Source organism: Bos taurus, chromosome 6, assembly GCF_002263795.3.
Source record: "Bos taurus isolate L1 Dominette 01449 registration number 42190680 breed Hereford chromosome 6, ARS-UCD2.0, whole genome shotgun sequence".
NCBI classification, from domain to species: domain Eukaryota; kingdom Metazoa; phylum Chordata; class Mammalia; order Artiodactyla; family Bovidae; genus Bos; species Bos taurus.
In genome coordinates, this window is record NC_037333.1 from 27,002,956 (window position 1) to 27,023,468 (window position 20,513).

Consider the following 20,513-nt stretch of genomic DNA (forward strand, 5'->3'; position numbering starts at 1 on the left):
CACTGGAGTGGGGTGCCATTGCCTTCTCCACCTATGCTTTCTAGGATTCCCTTTTCTTCACATCCTGGCCAAATTTTGGTATTTGTAGACTTTTTAATGCTAGCCATTCTGACAGGCATGAGGTGGTATCTTGTTGTTTTGATTTACATTTCTCTGATGATTAACAATGTTGAGCACCTTTTCATGTTCCTGTTAGCTATCTGTGTGTCTTCTATGGAGAAATGTCTGTTCAGGGCTTCTGTCCAGTTTTTGATTTTTTTTGTACTGAGTTATGTGAGCTGTCTGTATATTTTGAATATTAATTGCTTGTTGGTTGCATCATTTTCAAATATTTTCTCCCATTTCATAGGTTGTACTTTCATTTTGTTGATAGGTTCTTTTGTTGTGCAATAGCTTTTAAGTTTCATTTGGTCCCACTTGTTCACTTTTGCTTTTGTTTTCTTTGCCTTAAGAGACAAATCCAAAAAATATATTGTCATGACTTACGTCAGAATGTTCTGCCTATGTTTTCTTCTAGGAGTTTTCTAACATCCCATCTTACATTCAGGTCTTTAATCTATTTTGAGTTTATTTTTTATGTGGTCTTAGAGAGTGTTCTAATTTCATTCTTTTATATGTAGCTGTCCTCTTTTCCCAGTACCACATATTGAAGAGATTGACTTTTCCTCATTGTATATTCTTACTTCTTTTGTCATAGATTGACCATAAGTGCATGGGTTTATTTCCGGGCTCTCTGTTCTCTTTAACTATGTATCTCTTTTTGTGCCAGTATCATACTGTTTTGATTACTATAGCTCTGTAGTATAGCCAGAAGTCAGAGAACATGGTAAATGCAGCTTTTTTTTTTTTTCTTTCCAGGAGAACTTTGGCTATTCAGGGTCTTTTGTGGTTCAGAACAAATTTTAGGATTATTCTTTCTAGTCTGTGAAAAATGTCAGGGGTATTTTGATAGAGATTGCATTAAATATGTGAACTGCTTTCAGTAGTATAGACATTTTATCAATAGTGTCCTGTGCTTAGTTGCTCAGTCGTGTCCAACTCATTCTGACCCCAAGAACAGTAGCCCACCAGGCTCTTCTGTCCATGGGATTTCCCAGGAAGAATACTAGAATGGGTTGCCATTTCCTCCTCCAGGGGATCTTCCAGACCCAGAGATCAAACCTGCATCTCCTATGTCTCCTGCAATGCAGGAGGATTCTTTACCTGCTGAGCCATCAGAGATTATTATTCCAATCCATTTACACAAGATAACTTTCTGTCTCTTTATATCAGAATATTTATTTTTAGTAACTTGATGCAAATGTTCACTTTTTGGGAAGACACTATATAAGTAATAATAATAATACTTGATACATAGTGGTGTTGATGTGCCAGGTTTGATGTGCTTTAAACATTGTGATTAATTTAGTCCTCAAAACAATATTGTCAAATAGGTATTATTTTATCATCTTCATCTAACACATGTCAAAACCAAAGAGTAAGTTAAGTAAGTTGCTTGAAAGTGAAAGTGTTAGTTGCTCAGTCATGTCTGACTCCTTATGACCTCATGGAGTATGGCCTACCAGGCTCCTCTGTCCATAGAATTCTCCAGGCAAGAATACTGGAGTGTGTTGCCATTCCCTTCTCCAGGGACTCTTCCCAACCCAGGGATTGAACCTGGGTCTCCTGCAGTGCAGGCACATTCTTTATCATCTGAGCCACCAGGGAAGCCCATAAGTTGCTTAAGGACACAAATAAAGCAGATATCAAGGATGGATTGATAGACAGTCCATGCTTTTAACTGCTGAGTTATACTGCTTCTCAAGAACAAAGACTAGTTTACATACTTTAATTCAATTAATATAACCATAAAGTTTGTATAAAGTATATAACATTTTCTCTATTTGAAAAATGAGGAAATCAAGGTTCAAAAAGGGGGAAATAACCTTCCAAATGCCACAGATATTACAAGTGTACAAGTCCAAATTTTCACTGAGATCTGTTAAATACCCTTTCTTTATGAAACCAGTTCTAAACCTGTAATTATCTTCCTATCGAATGTAGACAGTGAGAAATGCAGTATTCTCAAAAATCATTTACTTATTAATTACTCATCCCAATACCCAAATTCTTTGTATACCTAAGTTATACAGTGTTCCTGGCAGGGTCATTTAAAAAAAAAAAAAAAAGGATATGTGTTGATAAGGTTATGGTAGAACTGGTACCAGTCACATGAAAGTGAGTTAGTCACTCAGTTGTGTCCAACTTTTTGCAACCCCATGAACTGTAGCTCACCAGGCTCCTCTGTCCATGGAATTCTCCAAGTAATAATACTAGAGTGGGTTGCCATTTCCTTCTTCAGGCGGTCTTCTCCTGACCCAGGGATCAAAACTGGGTCTCCCACATTGCAGGCAGGTTCTTTACTGTCTGAGCCAGCAGGGAAGCCCTGCCAGTCCCCTCTGAGGTACTCAGTACATATCAGTTGAGTGAAATTCCATAATTTTGTTTATCAGTCATCTCCTTTTAGCAAGAGATTCAGTGGACATTCCTCACAGCAGTTGAAACTTAGACACTAGGGGGTTTATTTGATTTTTAGTTTTTGAGTTGTTTCAAATTTTTGTCTTTCTCAATGTTTTCACTGGAATGTAAATGCTGAATATAAGTAAATGAACTTTTGTTACTGGATGTTTACAGTATGAAAGATAGTTTTGGGCAGATGATAAGAATTTAGTCAATATTTGATGAAAGGATAAGGTTGAGAGAAGACATCTGAGAAACCAACACCTAGTTTCATTGGAAGAAAAATGTGTTTTCAGAATAAAATTATGTGATATTTGTTGTTGTTCAGTCGCTCAGTCATGTCCAACTCTTTGTGACCCCATGGACTGCAGCACACTGGGCTTCCCTGTCCTTGACCACCTCCCAGAGCTTGCTCAAACTCACGTTCATTGAGTCAGTGATGCCATCCAACCATCTCCTCCTCTGTCGTCCCCTTCTCCTCCTGCCTTCAATCTTTCCCAGCATCAGGGTCTTTTCCAATGAGTTGGCTCTTCACATCAGGTGGCCAAAGTATTGGAGCTTCAGCTTCATCATCAGTCCTTCCAATGAATATTCAGGGTTGATTTCCTTTAGGATTGACTGGTTTGATCGCCTTGCAGTTCAAGGGACTCTCGGGAGTCTTCTCCAACACAACAGTTTGAAAGCATCAACTCTTTGGCACCCAGCCTTCTTTATGGACCAACTCTCACTTCCATACATGACTACTGGAAAAATCATAGCTTTGACTAGATGGACCTTTGTTGGCAAAGTAATGTCTCTGCTTTTTAATACACTGTCTAGGTTTGTCATAGCTTTACTTTCAACAAGCAAGTGTCTTTTAATCTCATGGGTGCAGTCCCCATCCACAGTGATTCCGGAGCCCGAGAAAATTAAGTCTGTCAGTTTCCATTGTTTCCCCATCTATATGCCATGAAATGATGGGACTGGATGACATGATCTTAGTTTTTTGAAAGTTGTGTTTTAAGCCAGTTTTATGTGATATTAATATATGCAAAAATCTATGTATTTCTTATTAAAAATGTTTAAGATTTCATCCAAGATTTTGGTCTCTCTCAAATATATATGATTTTTGGCAAAACTATTAAACATACTTTAGTCTACCTCATGACTAGTAACTTTTTTACACTTTAACATACATTTACAGATATTAACCCTAAAAACCTAAATTGTATTCCTAAATTATAATGTAAACCTAAATTATAATCTAAAATTATTATATCCCCAAATTCCTTTTTAGTGTAAGATATTAATAAATGGTGTAGGTATGTTACAAAATTTATTTCCATTAATGAATACATTATTCATTTTTGTAAAATAATACTTTTTTCAAATTATTATGAATAGTTTAATTATTATGTTTATGAATAATATAATTAAGACAGTTTTTTCTTTTGTTTGACTACCCATAGCTCAGTCCATTTTTAAGACATTCTGTTCTGAAAAGAACATTTAATGTCACTCTACCAAATCCTTCTCCGATTAAGATAGAAGATGCTGCACTTATACTACAAAAAAAACAAACAAAAATGTCCGGGAAGCCAAGCAGGGTCTTCTGAATGGTAAGTATGCTTGCTTGTCCTCACTGAATCATACAGCTGGTACATTTTTACAATCCATAATTTAACTGTCATACAGACTCTCTGGGTGAGACGACTTGTTGTCTTCAAAGCAATATATTTACATCCCGTTTCTAAAGATTGCTTATATTCATGGGCCGAAGGAGTAATTTGGCTTCCCTTGTGGCTCAGATGGTAAAGAGTCCACCTGCCATGCAGGAGACCTGGGTTCAATCCCTGGGTCGGGAAGATCCCCTAGAGGAGGGAATGGCAGTCCACTGCAGTATACTTGCCTGGAGAATCCCATGGACAGAGAAGACTGGTGGGCTACAGTCCATGGGGTCTCATAGACTCAGACACGGCTGAGCTACTAACACACACACACACACACACACACACGGAGTAATTAAGAGATTATAGTTGAGTAAAGTCTACATGCTTATAGAAATAAGTGCTAATCTTATAGCTTTATAAGCTATAATCTTTAATAGCTAAAAGTAGAGCTATTATATTTTCAGTTTTATAAAGCATGCTTCTCATTTACCTTTGAAGCCACAATTGAAGTTTCCTTAATGAGGTGAAGGTGGCCAGCTTTATTTGAATTAACTTATCTTTTTTAATACAAAGTAATCTAAAAATTAAGGTCATGCTTAAGTAAGTTATTGTGAGATTACATCTCTTGACATTTATGTTTTGTTGACCAAATTGTACAATCAAGCAAGTTTGCATTTAGACAAATCAGTTCAGCTCAGTTGCTCAGTCCTGTCTGACTCTCTGCGATCCCATGGACTGCAGAATGTCAGGCTTCCCTGTCCATCACCAACTCCTGGAGCTCACTCAAACTCATGTCCATTGAGTCAGTGATGCCATCCAACCATCTCATCCTCTGTCGTTCCCTTCTCCTCCTGCCGTCAATCTTTCCCAGCATCAGGGTCTTTTCTAATGAGTCAGTTCTTCACATCAGGTGGCCAACGTATTGGATTTTCCACTATATAATAATGACTGTGACAGTGTTTTTGACTTTGATTTGGGGGAGGGGCTGGGTGTGAACAATTTGATATTATTGTATTCCAGAATTCTTTTTTACGTCAGTATCCATACTGCCAATTAGCATTATATTTCAAGAACTAAGATAATATTAATTGCTGGGGAATTAGATTCTAAGCAGAAAGTTATTTAAGTAATAAAATATACAGTTTAATATATCATTAGATGACTTACTGGTCAGTAGATCTAATTCATATAGATTCATCCAAGTTTATTCCTGCTACATTATAGACCACAGACTATTGCCCATGATGGTAGCCACTAACCATGTGTGAATATTAAGCACGTGAAATGTGGCTATTTCAATATGAAATGAGCTGCAAGTCTGAATGCACACCAGATTTTGAAGACTTAATTTGACAAAAAAATATAAAATATCTGATTAAAAATATTTTATATGTTGAAAGAATATTAAGATATATTTTTAAAAATATTACATTATGCTTATTTTAGTGTTTATTTTTATCTGTTTAATATGATCATAGGCTCATGTTAGATTTCTATTGTACAGTGCTGATCTAGAACATCCATATTTAGGAATAATGAAATTCTCAGTAAATTATGTTGAAAAACAAAGTCTGCAATAATGTTTCATTTTCAATTCCATTTCACACATTATACTTCTGCTTCTGTTATATGTTTTGTTATTACTGGGAGCAATAGCCCATTAAATTTACTCATAATCATTATTAGTTATTAATATGCAGTATTTCCTCTAAAATGCAAAGATTTAAAAGCTATTTCATTTAAAACTAGTGCCTTACCATTTATGCTCTAATTGTCATATTTTCAATTCGATATCTATTTTGACCCCAAAGGGGTTGTTCTTATTATCATTTCTTGAGTCATATTCATTTAAATTTACCCTTATCTGTTGCATTGCTCTCCATTCTTTCTTTTCTATGTTTCTCTTTGGGATCATTATTCTTCTATCTGATGAACTCCTTTTAATGTACACATTCATGCAGATTTGCTGTTGATGAGTCATTTCAGTTTTTGTCTGGAAACATTTTTATTTCATCTTTATTTTTGAGGAATATTTTTCCTGGATAAAAATTGCTGGTTCACACATATTTTCTTTCAGCACTTGAAAGATTTCATTGTATTATCTTCTGCATGCTTTTTATGAAATGTTTTTTTCTTTTAATATAGTATGTCTTTTATTTATCTGACTACTTTTACAAATTTTCTTTATGCATTTTAAAAAATGGATTTTAATCTAATACACCTAGGGTTTTTTTTTCACTCTGCTACAATCCTCCTTGGTATTTGCTAAAGTTCTGAATTGTGTGGATTGACGCCCTTTAATCAGTTGTGGGAAATTCTCAGGTATTATCTGTTAAAATATTCCTTTTATCACATTTTATAACCTTCTCTCTCTTCTTATTCTGAAACTAGTTACAGATATTAAATCACTTTACTGTATGTCATGTCTTGGATTTCTTTTCTATATTAGAGACCTTTTTTCTGTCTGTACTTCAGTCTGTATATTTTCTAACAATCTCTCTTCTAGATCGCTAGTCATCTCTTCAATAGTCTAATCTGCAGTTAAACACATCTGTTGCATTCTTAATGTCAATTATATTTTTAATTCTATGATTTCCATTCGGTTATTATTTATAAATTTCAATTATATGGTGAGATTCTTCATCTTACCAACAATTTGTTAAGCATTTTACTCTTCATTAAGCTCATAATACATGAAAGTGAATCCAACTCTGATTCACCTTTGGATCTGCTTATATTGTTTATTTTCTTAGTTCCTGTCTTTTAATTCTATTTCCTGGCATGCTTAATAAGTTTGATCAAGTTTTGGTTATAGCTTGTGAAAAATTATAGAGATAATTTGATTTTTTTTTTTCATATTATCTTCCAAACAGAATATCTTTCTGTTTTCTCTCAGGCACCTTAAATATGGGGCAAATAATTTTTTTTGTAGTGTGAGATTTTGTTTGTTTAGGACTGAGATTCCCATTTTTGTGAAAATTAATCTAATTCTCATCATCCATATTCCTAGGGTTTAACCTTTCTGTGATCCTAAGAGGAATTCAGTAATAATCACTGGAGATCCTCCTCCAGTGTTTTTTCCTCCATCCTGTGAAATTACCAAAGAGTGTATAGCTGCCCAGATCTTTACCTGCGACTTCTGACTCTACTTCTTAGACCTCAAACCTCCAGCAAATAAAATTTAATAATGGCTTGAGGGGGAAAAAATGACAATGCCATACTTTCATCTTCTCTTTTCTTTGAACTTTCGTCCCCTCAAGTCCTGCCATCTCGGACCTGAAGTAAACATTTGTTGCTATAAAACCTAATAAGCCTAAAATCTCAGCATAGATTTCTGTCTACTTTCAGGCTGTCTTCTTAGCCTTAGGTAAGAGTCCTCCAAGGCAATATAATGCTCGCCTCGGTGTTGTCTCCTCCACACCCTGCTCACCATGTTCCAGGCCCTTAAGACATGCTGCCTCTGTCACTCTCTATTCTCCTGATTTAGATAGAAACAAAAATAAATTCCCTAATTTTTCTCAGAGACTTGGTTTACATCAAGTTACTCTGCCATACCTAAAATTCTTCCTTTACTTTAGTTTGCCAAGTTCTTTGCCTTTTACCACTCAAACAGGTCTTGAAATCGTATGTCTTTGCTGAACATTTATACTTAAAAAGAATATTTCCTAGACATGTAACTATATGCTCATCATCCTACTAAAATTATACATTATTTTTAAGGACGTGTATTTCTCAACTTCCTTGTATATTTATTTCCCAGAAGATTATTATTGTCACATTGTAAACTAAAAGAACATGTTAAGGTTATATGTTTAGTTATTTAATTATTTTATACTTGGTGTCACAAAATAAGTTCCTCAAAACTGTTTTCATGTCCCAGATATGCCTGCCTAATCCCAAACCCTTTGTGCAATAAACCTGCAGAAGATAAAGCAGTCTAGTCCTTGTTCAAGATTACCATTACAGATGAACAGAAAGACTTTTCTGTTTAAGTATATCTTTTTGGTTTAAGTATACTCCTACCATTATTACCACCAGAGAACCTCAGGAAAAAAAGACATCAGAGTTGCATTCAGAATTATTCTGCATTTCAGAAAACTTGAGAGTCATTTAGAGGCCCTTTCCTTCAGTTAACTTTCAGGAAAGACAATTGTATTTCATAATTAGAGAGGGGTTTAATGCTTGGGTGAGCCACTACACTAACTCTAAAGAAAAATGAGTGAGTTAACATGTTCATGTATCAGCTCCACACATGTCTGGGGGAAGGGGAAACAAGCTAGATAATAGTAGAAAATGTTGGATGATTGAAAATTAGGAAAGAATCACCAATTGGATACCAAATAGCAAGGGTCATATCACCAGAACAAAGTCTCTGGACTTCATAGGTTTACCTTGGGTCAAATAACCACATTTTGTTCAATTGTTCCTGGTCATGATGGAAATGAACATAAAATGTTTTTGACATGCACAGCTGAGCGACTTCATTTTCACTTTTCGCTTTCATGCACTGGAGAAGGAAATGGCAACCCACTCCAGTGTTCTTGCCTGGAGAATCCCAGGGACGGGGGAGCCTGGTGGGCTGCCGTCTATGGGGTTGCACAGAGTCGGACACGACTGAAGTGACTTAGCAGCAGCAGCAGCACAAAGCCTCATATACATGAAACTTAGTGAAAAAACTGATTTATCCTAAGATGAAATGTAGTACAGTTTCTTATGTGCCACAAGTGCATTAGAAAACCAATTATAAAGGATCTTCATTCCCTAAATATTCATCAGTGAATAAATCAGTATATCAAATTACATTTTGAAAGTTGTAGCAGCTTATTTAGTTGCATCTTCTGTTCTATTAGTTGCTATTTCATCTCATTAAATTATTATGATATAACATCTAAACAGGTGCAAGTATAATATGTATTTTAATATATATTTTCAACTGGCCTGAGTCTCCAGCAGAGTCATTAGGACAATACAAAAGCTATGATTTTGATATGAGAACTACTTGGTATCAGCCATACTTAGTTATCTTGGTTTACAGGAAGGACCGGGGTGTGGGGTGGAGAGGTGGGGAAGAGAAGGTATTTTGTGATATTTTTGTATCTTTTTAAATTTGAGGTACTGTAACTAGAGGAGCGATCTGAGAGAATATTTTGGCTTAGGTTGAGAAGTACAATAGAGACATCACTTACTGAAACAGCCTTTCTTTTCCCACAGATATATTCTAAAGGTATTTTTAATATAAAGGTAAGCTGACATTCTTTCACAAAGAAGTAATTCCATTTTGATGATGTCATCCATCAGCTGCTCAAAGAAACATAATTGCTCTTCTAACCTCAAGAAATAGAAAAATCTGTTCTTACAGGACATTTAATTTTGTATATTTTCCTCAAAAAATTCCTATTACAAAAGCAATGTGTGTATTTGTTGCATTCTTTCTGAATATATATTACTACTACTTTCGTATAACGGAGAAGGCAATGGCACCCCACTCCAGTACTCTTGCCTCGAGAATCCCATGGACGGAGGAGCCTGGTAGGCTATAGACCATGGGGTCACTAAGAGTCAGACACGACTGAGCGACTTCACTTTCACTTTTCACTTTCATGCGTTGGAGAAGGAAATGGCAACCCACTCCAGTGTTCTTGCCTGGAGAATCCCAGGGACGGGGGAGCCTGGTGGGCTGCTGTCTATGGGGTCGCACAGAGTCGGATACGACTGACACAACTTAGCAGCAGACTTTCGTATAACATACAATGCTGGATAAATACATCTAATGAAAAGCCTTTCTTCTTTACTGTACAGAATCTCATTCTGTGACCAGAAAATGCAATTATTTTCCAAATACTCAGTTCAGTCACTCAGTCATGTCTGGCTCCTTCCAAATACTAGGCATGCTGAAACAAAGTAAATGATGTTCTCATGTGTGTTATCTACTTATTTCCTTATAATACATACATAGAAATATGGAGAATAAAAATCATAAAAGGAATATTCAGTATGCTTTACATTTTGTAAATGTTATGTCCAAACAAGACAGTAAGGAAAAAGTGACTGAATTGTGGCAACACAATTTAATTTCAGTAGCCAACATATTTGGGGAAGATAAATATTATCTTACAAGCCTTTTGGGGTTAATGCTCTAACGTCATCTTGGAAAGCAATCAGAGATAAGGATTTGGATCAATCCCTCTTAATTTTTTTTTTTTTTTTTGGTGGGGGGTCTATTTCTCCCTTGAAGTGGCAGAAACCAATACCACATTGTAAAGCAAATATTCTCCAATAAAAAATACTTTATTTGAAAAATGTGGACTTAGGCAGATAACCTAAAATTTAACCTAATTTCAAAAGATTTATGTCTGAAAATCTCTCTGTATGTTCTGGTTTAAGAAAATTTTACCTAAAATATATCCACTAGCATACCTAATAGTACTCATCAAAGACTGGAACAATAAAACCCAGAATAAATGGTCTATGAATACTTGTTCTTCCATTGGATTGATGAATTTGGAAAACAGCACAAAGTTGATAATTGAATGGAAACCTTGAGCTCATGTCCTGGCTAGGTAACCCTAAGTGAATTACTTAATCACCTAGTTTTTTATTCTATGGCTGTAAAATAAAGCAGCTGGTGTGCCAGGTCAGTAATTTTCAAACACAGACACTGCTTCACAATTAGTAAATGAGTTGATAAAACAACACAGCTTCCCCATCTAACAACTCCCCAGCTCCTGTGGTCTGTATCCTGGAATGGAGCCCTGGAACCTCTATTGTCCTTTAGGTGTTCATGTGGTGAAGTTAAACTCTAGCTATATAATCTACAAGGTTTCTGTTATCCACATGGTGCTTTTTCAGCAGTTATCATGTTATATGTCACGTGAACCACATAAAATATAATTCTGGTGCCAGAAGATTCAGGTGACTAGAGGCATTTGAAGCATTACATATGTCGTGATACCCTTGCATGTACTCTTTTAAGATAAAACTTACAGAATGATTTTTATCGACTCTGGCTTAACTCTATACTTCTATATTACAAGATAAGAAAATTTGTTGATGAAAGAAAAACAGAAAAATGAAAATTTAGAATGTGGGAGAGAGTTACCAGTCACCGCTCTTAAAACAATCCTTACCTCTGTAATCCTAAATTCTTTAAAAGTTTTCTAGACCAGAACTAGCTGAAAAAACAAAACTAGTTGGAAAAGACTCTTACCCACCCTCCAACTAATCCTTTGCAACAATTTCACCAAGTTTCTTATTTGTTTTAATTCGTTTTCCTCTGTTTCAGTTGAAATAGCACTGTCAACATTAGGTTTTGTTGAGGAAACTCATCTCTTATTTGATGATTATAGAGCTTGTTTTGAGGAGGCAGGGTTTTTTGGGTTTTTTTGTTTGTTTATTTAGGTATTTTAAAAATCATATCTCACCTTTAGAGTTACTGACAAATTTAATCTTTGCTTAATATGTTAATGTTTGGGATATTAAATGTTATTACAAAAGGGATCTTTTGTATACTTCTTTTAGATAGAATAGGAAAAAGGAGTCCAGAATGGTAGGGTAAAAGACAAAGGAGGGAAAAGCCCTGAAAATAGAACAAAGGAAGGTCCAAGGACACAAGTGAGAACCTCAGGTGAAACAAACAGCCCTCCTGGCTAGCCCACTTTACATACGAAAGGCTCAGGGGGAGGGGAAAGAAACGTGTAAAAAGTGGAGCCAAAACTGAACTGTGGGCTTCTCTTCTCTTCGCTTTGGGGTCAGCCAGCCCTCATCCCTTGAGGATGTATTTTCCTTTGCTTGCCAAATAAAACTGAGCTGTAATAACCAATCAGTCCGTCGCTTCAAATTTTTGCTGCAGTGAGACAGAACTGGGGAAATTAAAAACTCCCCTGACATATATGGTGCCATTTCTCAGATTTAACCTGGCTGAAACAACGTTGGCTTGGCCCCCATGAGGCAAAGGCCAGGCACAGCAAAGTGCAGCTTGGCAAAAGGTCCCACGGTGGAAGCTGAATGCAAAGAAAACCCAGCACAGTGGAAGTGACAAGAAGGCCAGTGTGCTGGAAACCAGGGCAGCAAACACAAACTTGGCAAAAACTGACGCACCTCAGTCTCAGATTCCAGAAGACCTCCAGCTGGGGTAGGAACTCCTCGCTCCTATGGCTGGAAGGACATATGACTAACAAAATCTTAATTCCTTTACAATCTCTTGTTTCCTCGAACCACCTGTGAGCAGGCGAGTGGCAGTGGGTACAACTGAGGGATCTGGCAGCGGCTACTTAGTAGCTGTTGCCCAAGGAGGTTGAAGTTCTTCTCTTCTTAACCTTCTTTGTGCCAAGGATCAGGCCAAAGAAAACTGTAAGTACAGGTCAGGTATTTAGCAGATTTTCTGGCAGGCTATGAAGGGGATTCCGAGTCATGTTTTTCCCACTGCTTTTTCCTCCTGTCCTTCAGCTCCTCTCTCCCAGGACTTGAACCCGGCCAAAACCCATGGTGCCTGGCTTCAGGGCCTAATGAAGCTCAGGCTGTTGATGTCTCATTGCAAAAATCAGTGAGAGACACAGTAATAGGTAACAGGTGGATTTGTTCGGATTTGGAGAGAGGCACAATCCAAAGAGTGTGGGCCATTACAGAGCGGAGTGCTGTGGCAATGGAATGCGGTATGGGTCATGGAATGTGGTGTGGTTAGTTTTCACTGGCTGGGTGATTTCATATGCTAATGAGTGGGAGGATCATTCCAACAATTGGGGAACCACCTATTCCTTGGTCTTTTGACAGTGCCTTGGAACTGTCCTGACACCTCTGGGTATGTTATTTAGCTTGCAGATTGAGAACCAAGGTTTAGGTGAAATTGACTTGTCTGTCATATTGGACCCAATAGATTTTAATCAGTTTATGTTATGTCTTTGGGCTATGTCATTTTCAAAGGGCTTCCCTGGTAGCTCAGACAGTAAAGCGTCTGCCTACAACATGTGAGACCTGGGTTTGATCCCTGGGTTGGGAAGATTCCTTGGAGAAGGAAATGGCAACCCACTCCAGTATTCATGCCTGGAAAATCCCATGGACCAAGGACCCTGGTGGGCTACAGTCCATGGGGTCGCAAAGAGTCAGACACGACTGAATGACTTCACTACTACTACTATTCTTTCAAAAGTTGTGCCCTCCCCTCTTCCCTCCTGTTTCATGCTCTTTTCCTGAGCCCAGTCCAGGCCCACAATGTTGGCTCTACACTCTTCTGGAGAGACAACCAAAAAATAGCTGGCCCTTTGGAGAGAAATACTGTATAACCCAATCCCTCTAGATATTCAGGTCTTCATCTTCCATGTTTCCTGCAACATGTGCAACAACAGCATCTCTCAGTGAACCTGCTAGGGTGGGTGACAGGCACACAAAGCCTGCTAGAAGTCCATCTGTTGGTGGTATCCCTTCAAGGGCAGTTGGGCTTCTAGGGATAATGTTTGCCACGTTGAGAGTTAGCCCAGTAGGCCATTTGGGCCCAAAACCTTACCACCTTCTCTTAAAGTTATAAACATATCCCTGGATCAAATCTCCACTCCACTTTTATGGAACATCTGGTTTATTGCCTCTTATCAATTTGTTTTTAAGCCACTTACTAACTCCTGTAACCAGGACCCTGCCCCATTGTACGCAACATCACTCCACCACACTTTTCATTATTAAAAAACTCCTAATGCCCCAACAGGACCAAATAACCTGTTCCTTTGTCATTACTTCTGTTATTACCTAAAGTGGGTCTATGACAATGAGATGTTTACCACTGGAAAACCCCTTAGATATTCTTAAGGAGGACTAAGGGCGGTGACGGAGAGTGCCAGGCTGTGATGGTACAGGAGCAGCGGAGAGGAGCTACCCCATACCCGAGGGAGGAGCTACCCCACATCCAAGGAGCTGCGGCTGCACGGGCACAGGAGAGCTGAGAGGAGCTACTCCACATTCAAGGTCAGGAGGGGCAGTGGTGAGGAGATACCCTTCATCCAAGTTAAGGAGAGGCAGCTGCACTTTGCTGGAGCAGCTGTGAAGAAATACCCCACATCCAAGGTAAGATAAACCCAAGTAAGATGGTAGGTGTTGAGAGAGGGCATCAGAGGGCAGACATACTGAAATCATAATCACAGAAAACTAGTCAATCTAATCACACGGACCACAGTCTTGTCTAACTCAATGAAACTAAGCCATGCCATGTGGGGCCACCCAAGATGGGTGGGTCATGGTGGAGAGGTCTGACAGAATGTGGTCCACTGGAGAAGGGAATGGAAAACCAGTATTCTTGCCTTGAGAACCCCATGAACAGTATGAAAAGGCAAAATGATAGGATACTGAAAGAGGAACTCCCCAGGTCGGTAGGTGCCCGATATGCTACTGGAGATCAGTGGAGAAATAACTCCAGAAAGAATGAAGGGATGGAGCCAAAGCAAAAACAATACCCAGTTGTGGGTGTGACTGGTGATAGAAGCAAGGTCCGATGCTGTAAAGAGCAATATTGCATAGGAACCTGGAATGTTAGGTCCATGAATCAAGGCAAATTGGAAATTGTCAAACAGGAGATGGCAAGAATGAACATCAACATTCTAGGAATCAGTGAACTAAAATGGGTTAGAATGGGAGAATTTAACTCAGATGACCATTATATCTACTACTGTGGGCAGGAATCCCTTAGAAGAAATGGAATAGTCGTCATGGTCAACAAAAGAGTCTGAAATGCAGTACTTGGATGCAATCTCAAAAATGACAGAATGATCTCTGTTCATTTCCAAGGCAAACCATTCAGTATCAGAGTAATCCAAGTCTATGCCCCAACCAGTCATGCTGAAGAAGCTGGAGTTCTATGAAGACGTAGAAGACCTTTTAGAACTAACACCCCAAAAAGATGTCCTTTTCATCATAGGGGACTGGAATGCAAAAGTAGAAAGTCAAGAAACATCTGGAGTAACAGGCAAATTTGGCCTTGGAGTACAGAATTAAGCAGGACAAAGGCTAATAGAGTTTTGCCAAGAGAGTGCACTGGTCATAGCAAACAACCTCTTCCAACAACACAAGAGAAGATGCTACACATGGACATCACCAGATGGTCAACACCGAAATCAGTTGATTATATTCTTTGCAGCCAAAGATGGAGAAGCTCTATACAGTCAGCAAAAACAAGACCAGGAGCTGACTGTGGCTCAGATCATGAACTCCTTATTGCCAAATTCAGACTTAAATTGAAGAAAGTAGGGAAAACCACTAGACTATTCAGGTAAGACTTAAATAAAATCCCTTATGATTATACAGTGGAAGTGAGAAATAGATTTAAGGGACTAGATCTGATAGAGTGCCTGATGAACTATAGATGGAGGTTCGTGACATTGTACAGGAGAAAGGGATCAAGACCATCCCCATGGAAAGGAAATGCAAAAAAGCAAAATGGATGTCTGGGGAGTCCTTACAAATAGCTGTGAAAAAGAAGCAAAAAGCAAAGGAGAAAAGGAAAGATTTAAGCATCTAAATATAGAGTTCCAAAGAATAGCAAAGAGAGATAAGAAAGCCTTCCTCAATGATCAGTTCAAAGAAATAGAGGAAACAACAGAATGAGAAAGACTAGAGATCTCATAAAGAAAATTAGAGATACCCAGGGAACATTTCATGCAAAGATGGGCTCGATAAAGGGCAGAAATGGTATGGGCCTAACAGAAGCAGAAGATATTAAGAAGTGGCAAGAATACCCAGAACTGTACAAAAAAGATCTTCACGATCAAGATAATCACGATGGTGTGATCAGTCACCTAGAGCCAGACATCCTGGAATGTGAAGTCAAGTGGGCCTTAGAAAGCATCACTATAAACAAAGCTAGTGGAGGTGATGGAATTCCAGTTGAGCTATTCCAAATCCTGAAAGATGATGCTGTGAAAGTACTGTACTCGATATGTCAGCAAATTTGGAAAACTCAGCAGTGGCCACAGGACTGGAAAAGTTGTTTTCATTCCAATCCCAAAGAAAGGCAATGCCAAAGAATGCTCAAACTACTGCACAATTGCACTCATCTCACACGCTAGTAAAGTAATGCTCAAAATTCTCCAAGCCAGGCTTCAGCAGTATGTGAACCGTGAACTTCCTGATGTTCAAGCTGGTTTCAGAAAAGGCAGAGGAACCAAATTGCCAACATCCGCTGGATCATGGAAAAAGCAAGAGAGTTCCAGAAAAACATCTATTTCTGCTTTATTGACTATGCCAAAGCCTTTGACTGTGTGGATCACAATAAACTGGAAAATTCTGAAAAAGATGGGAATACCAGACCACCTGAGCTGCCTCTTAAGAAACCTGTATGCAGGTCAGGAAGCAACAGTTAGAACTGGACATGGAACAACAGACTGGTTTCAAATAGGAAAAGGAGTACGTCAAGGCTGTATACTGTCACTCTGCTTATTTAACTTCTGTGCAGAGTACATCATGAGAAACACTGGGCTGGATGAAGCACAAGCTGGAATCAAGATTGCCAGCATAAATATCAATAACCTCAGATATGCAGATGACACCACCCTTATGGTAGAAAGTGAAGAGGAACTAAAAAGCCTCTTGATAAAAGTGAAAGAGGAGAGTGAAAAAGTTGGCTTAATGCTCAGCATTCAGAAAATGAAGATCATGGCCTCTGGTACCTTCATTTCATGGGAAATAGATGGAGAAACAGTGGAAACAGTGTCAGACTTTATTTTTCTGGGCTCCAAAATCACTGCAGGTGGTGATTGCAGCCATGAAATTAAAAGATGCTTACTCCTTGGAAGAAAAGTTATGACCAACCTAGATAGCATATTGAAAAGCAGAGACATTACTTTGCCAATAAAGATTCGTCTAGTCAAGGCTATGGTTTTACCCGTGGTCATGTATGGATGTGAGAGTTGGACTGTGAAGAAAGCTGAGCGCCGAAGAATTGATGCTTTTGATCTGTGCTGTTGGAGAAGACTCTTGAGAGTCCCTTGGACTGCAAGGAGATCCAACTGGTCCATTCTGAAGGAGATGAGTCCTGGGTGTTCTTTTCAAGCAATGATGCTAAAGCTGAAACTCCAGTACTTTGGCTACCTCCTGCGAAGAGTTGACTCATTGTAAAAGACCCTGATGCTGGGAGGGATTGGGGGCAGGAGGAGAAGGGGACAACAGAGGATGAGATGGCTGGATGGCATCACTGACTCGATGGACCTGAGTTGAGTGAACTCCGGGAGTTGGTGATGGACAGGGAGGCCTGGCATGCTACAATTCATGGGGTTGCAAAGATTCGGGCATGACTGAGTGACTGAACTGAACTGAAGGGAGGAAAATCAGTGACTTACATTCCATCAGATTAATAAGTGGATAAGGCTTATGGCTTTTTCACCAGGTGTCCCAGTCTGAGGGCACAGGCTTGAATTTCGTTACATCATGATACTTATTCCCATCTGCGGTGGACAAACTGGCAATGAGTGAAGATTACAACCCTTTCATCCTACCCAGCATTGGTCATGCTGGAGACCTTGGAGGTGCCCAACTTCAGTCCAGGTGTTCCAGGAGGTCAACCTACCTCGAGCTGCCTAGAGATCTGGTTCTCAGAAGTTTGTCGTGGCTCAACCTGCCAGTCCAAGGGTCCCAGAAGTTCGACATGCCTTGACCTGCCCAGGGCCCCAATTCTCAGGAGGCTGACCTGCCTTAACCTGCCCAGGGATTCGATCTCCAGGAGGCTGTCATGCATCAGCCTGCCTGGGGATCAGCACCCTGACCCAGGGATACTTGGCTCTCATGTTGCAACAGTAGTGGGTAGGATAAGCTTCAGAAAGATTCACCCCTAAGGAAGTCCACCCATGGAAATAGAAGGAAGCCTTTTAGTTGTGGGACTGTGCCTGGTCTCAGCAATAACTCAGGAGCCCAATAAGAACCCCATTGCCTTTCTGGAAAGACTAAAAGAGGCCCTCCAAGAGTTTACCAATCTGGACTTAGGCTCTTACAATGGACAGGTGATTTTAATGGACAAATTCCTGTCCCAGTGTGCATCAGACATAGGGATAAAGTTACAACAGCTACAGCAGCAGGAGCCTGACGCCTCTTTAGATGAGATGGTTCAGACAGCCACCAATACCTTTTATAATAGAGAAAAGGAGAGGGAGGCCAAGGCCCAGAAAAGGGAAAAAAGGAAAGAGAAAAGGCATACCCAGCTGTTGGCCACTCTCCAGGGAAGCCCTATGGTAACCGTGAGTCCTTGAAGGACAAGGCACAAGGCAAATGCCTAATCTTAGACAAGCAGGACATTGGGCCAGAATGTCCAAACCATGACAAGTCTCTGAAAATGGCTTCCTACAATTGCCATCAGCTGGGACATTGGGCAGCACTCTGCCCTGGGGACCAAAGAGCCTCAAGGTCAAGAGCCAAGTCTTCCCACACAATGGTTCAACAGGACTGAAGTGGCCCTCTCCCAGCCAGCCTTCCTGTCACAGATAACCATCATGGGACTGGAGCCAAGGGTGCAACTGGATGTGGCAGGTAGGTCAGAGAATTTCTTGTTTGACAAAGGGACTACCTACTTTGTCCTGACCTCCTTCTCCAGAGCCTTCTCATCCCAAACCTGTACCATTTTGGTTGCTACAGGAAAACAATTACAAAAAGATTCACCTGAGCACTTCTTTGTTGCTGGGATGGACAAATATTTTCCCACCAGTTTCTGGTGGTCCCTGAGCGTCCTCCCAATGCTAACCTCTATGCAGGTCAGGAAGCAACAGTTAGAACTGGACATGGAACAACAGACTGGTTCCAAATAGGAAAAGGAGTACATCAAGGCTGTATATTGTCACCCTGCTTATTTAACTTCTATGCAGAGTACATCATGAGAAACGCTGGGCTGGAAGAAGCACCAGCTGGAATCAAGATTGCCAGGAGAAATATCAATAACCTCAGATATGCAGATGACACCATCCTTATGGCAGAAAGTGAAGAGGAAGTAAAAGCCTCTTGATGAAAGTGCAAGAGGAGAGTGAAAAAGTTGGCTTAAAGCTCAACATTCAGAAAACGAAGATCATGGTATCTGGTCCCATCACTTCATGGGAAATAGATGTGGAAACAGTGTCAGACTTTATTTTTCTGGGCTCCAAAATCACTGAAGGTGGTGATTGCAGCCATGAAATTAAAAGATGCTTACTCCTTGGAAGGAAAGTAATGACCAACCGAGATAGCGTATTAAAAAACAGAGATAATACTTTGCCAACAAAGGTCCGTTGTTGGGGGCCAGAGTGAGGTACTCCGCCCGTGGCAAAGGTCATGAGGAAGGAGGCTCGACATACGCAAAGGCGGGATCGAGCCTCAGGAGTCTCCCTGGACATCCTCGAGCATCTACCCCCATAACCAGAGCCTGCCTACTTTACTACTTTGTGCTCTCACCTACACCTCTGACTTTACGGGGGACTGTCCCCCACCACCTCTTTCGGAGAAGGAGTTAACCTAGAGCTCCAGTTTATAAAAACTCCTGGGCGTGACAAGAGTGTTTTAACCTACAAACTCCTCTGAAGGTTCTCTAGCCTGCCTGACAGGCTTGTCTGGCCACATGTGATTGCTCACAGCCTCCCAACCGTGAGAAGCACGAGATGCTTTAAACCTTCTAAAAACAGGTTCCTTAGAAAAGTTAGAAAACTATTAATATAAGTATAATGGGCTGATTAGAAATTGTATTGGTGAAGGGTTTTTCATTTGTTGAGCCAATGTTTGTTGCTAAGTCTCCACATCCCCTGCCCTTACACACATTAATATAGAAGAAATAAGTATTAACCTTTGATATAAATCACGTTAGACCTTAAGCTAAGTAAATTCTTTCCTTAACTAAAACCCACTATACCCTCACCCTATAGGAATGTAACTTTATTTGAGTGGCGTCTGTTTTAAGAATAATCAGCCCTGGAGAAATAAGTGTCCTGGTTGACTGACCACTGTCACAAGGAGAGGGTCATAAATTGTCAGCGGGCCCCCCTGGCCAGAAGATGATGTAACACCCCTAAGACCTCTGTATACATTTGTATGAAGCACCTGACTTTGATAAAAGTCAGGACTGCTGACCCTTCGTGACTTTTGCATAACATCTCAGTGTATAAAAGTAGACCATGGAAAATAAAGAATTGGGATCAGTTTCTCGAAATACTGGTCTCCCCATGTCTCTCTCTCTCATTCTGGCTGAGTCTCCATCTGGAGCACGGAACCCACCAAGCTTACTAATTTTGCCTGGGCTTCTAAGATCCAACCAGGGAGGCCTCAGTGTCTCCTCTCCTTCAGGAGAACAGAAGGACGCCTGCGGCCCACGTAAGTGGTGCAAGCTTCTTGTCTTGAAATTTTATTGGTCCCCCACGTAAACCAAGCTACTCAGCCTCTTTT

General features: G+C 39.7%; 1 protein-coding gene across 1 annotated transcript in view; it reads left to right on the plus strand.

The window, feature by feature from the left end:
* The window catches only part of STPG2 (sperm tail PG-rich repeat containing 2), a 636,117-nt gene extending 625,983 nt beyond the window's left edge, over positions 1 to 10,134 (plus strand). The window contains exons 13-14 of the mRNA XM_024993522.2: positions 3,948 to 4,097; positions 9,360 to 10,134. Coding sequence (XP_024849290.1) covers positions 3,948 to 4,094 — 147 coding nt within the window. The 3' untranslated portion in view covers positions 4,095 to 4,097; positions 9,360 to 10,134. The remainder of the gene's footprint in view (positions 1 to 3,947; positions 4,098 to 9,359) is intronic.
* The last annotated feature ends 10,379 nt before the right edge of the window (positions 10,135 to 20,513 follow it).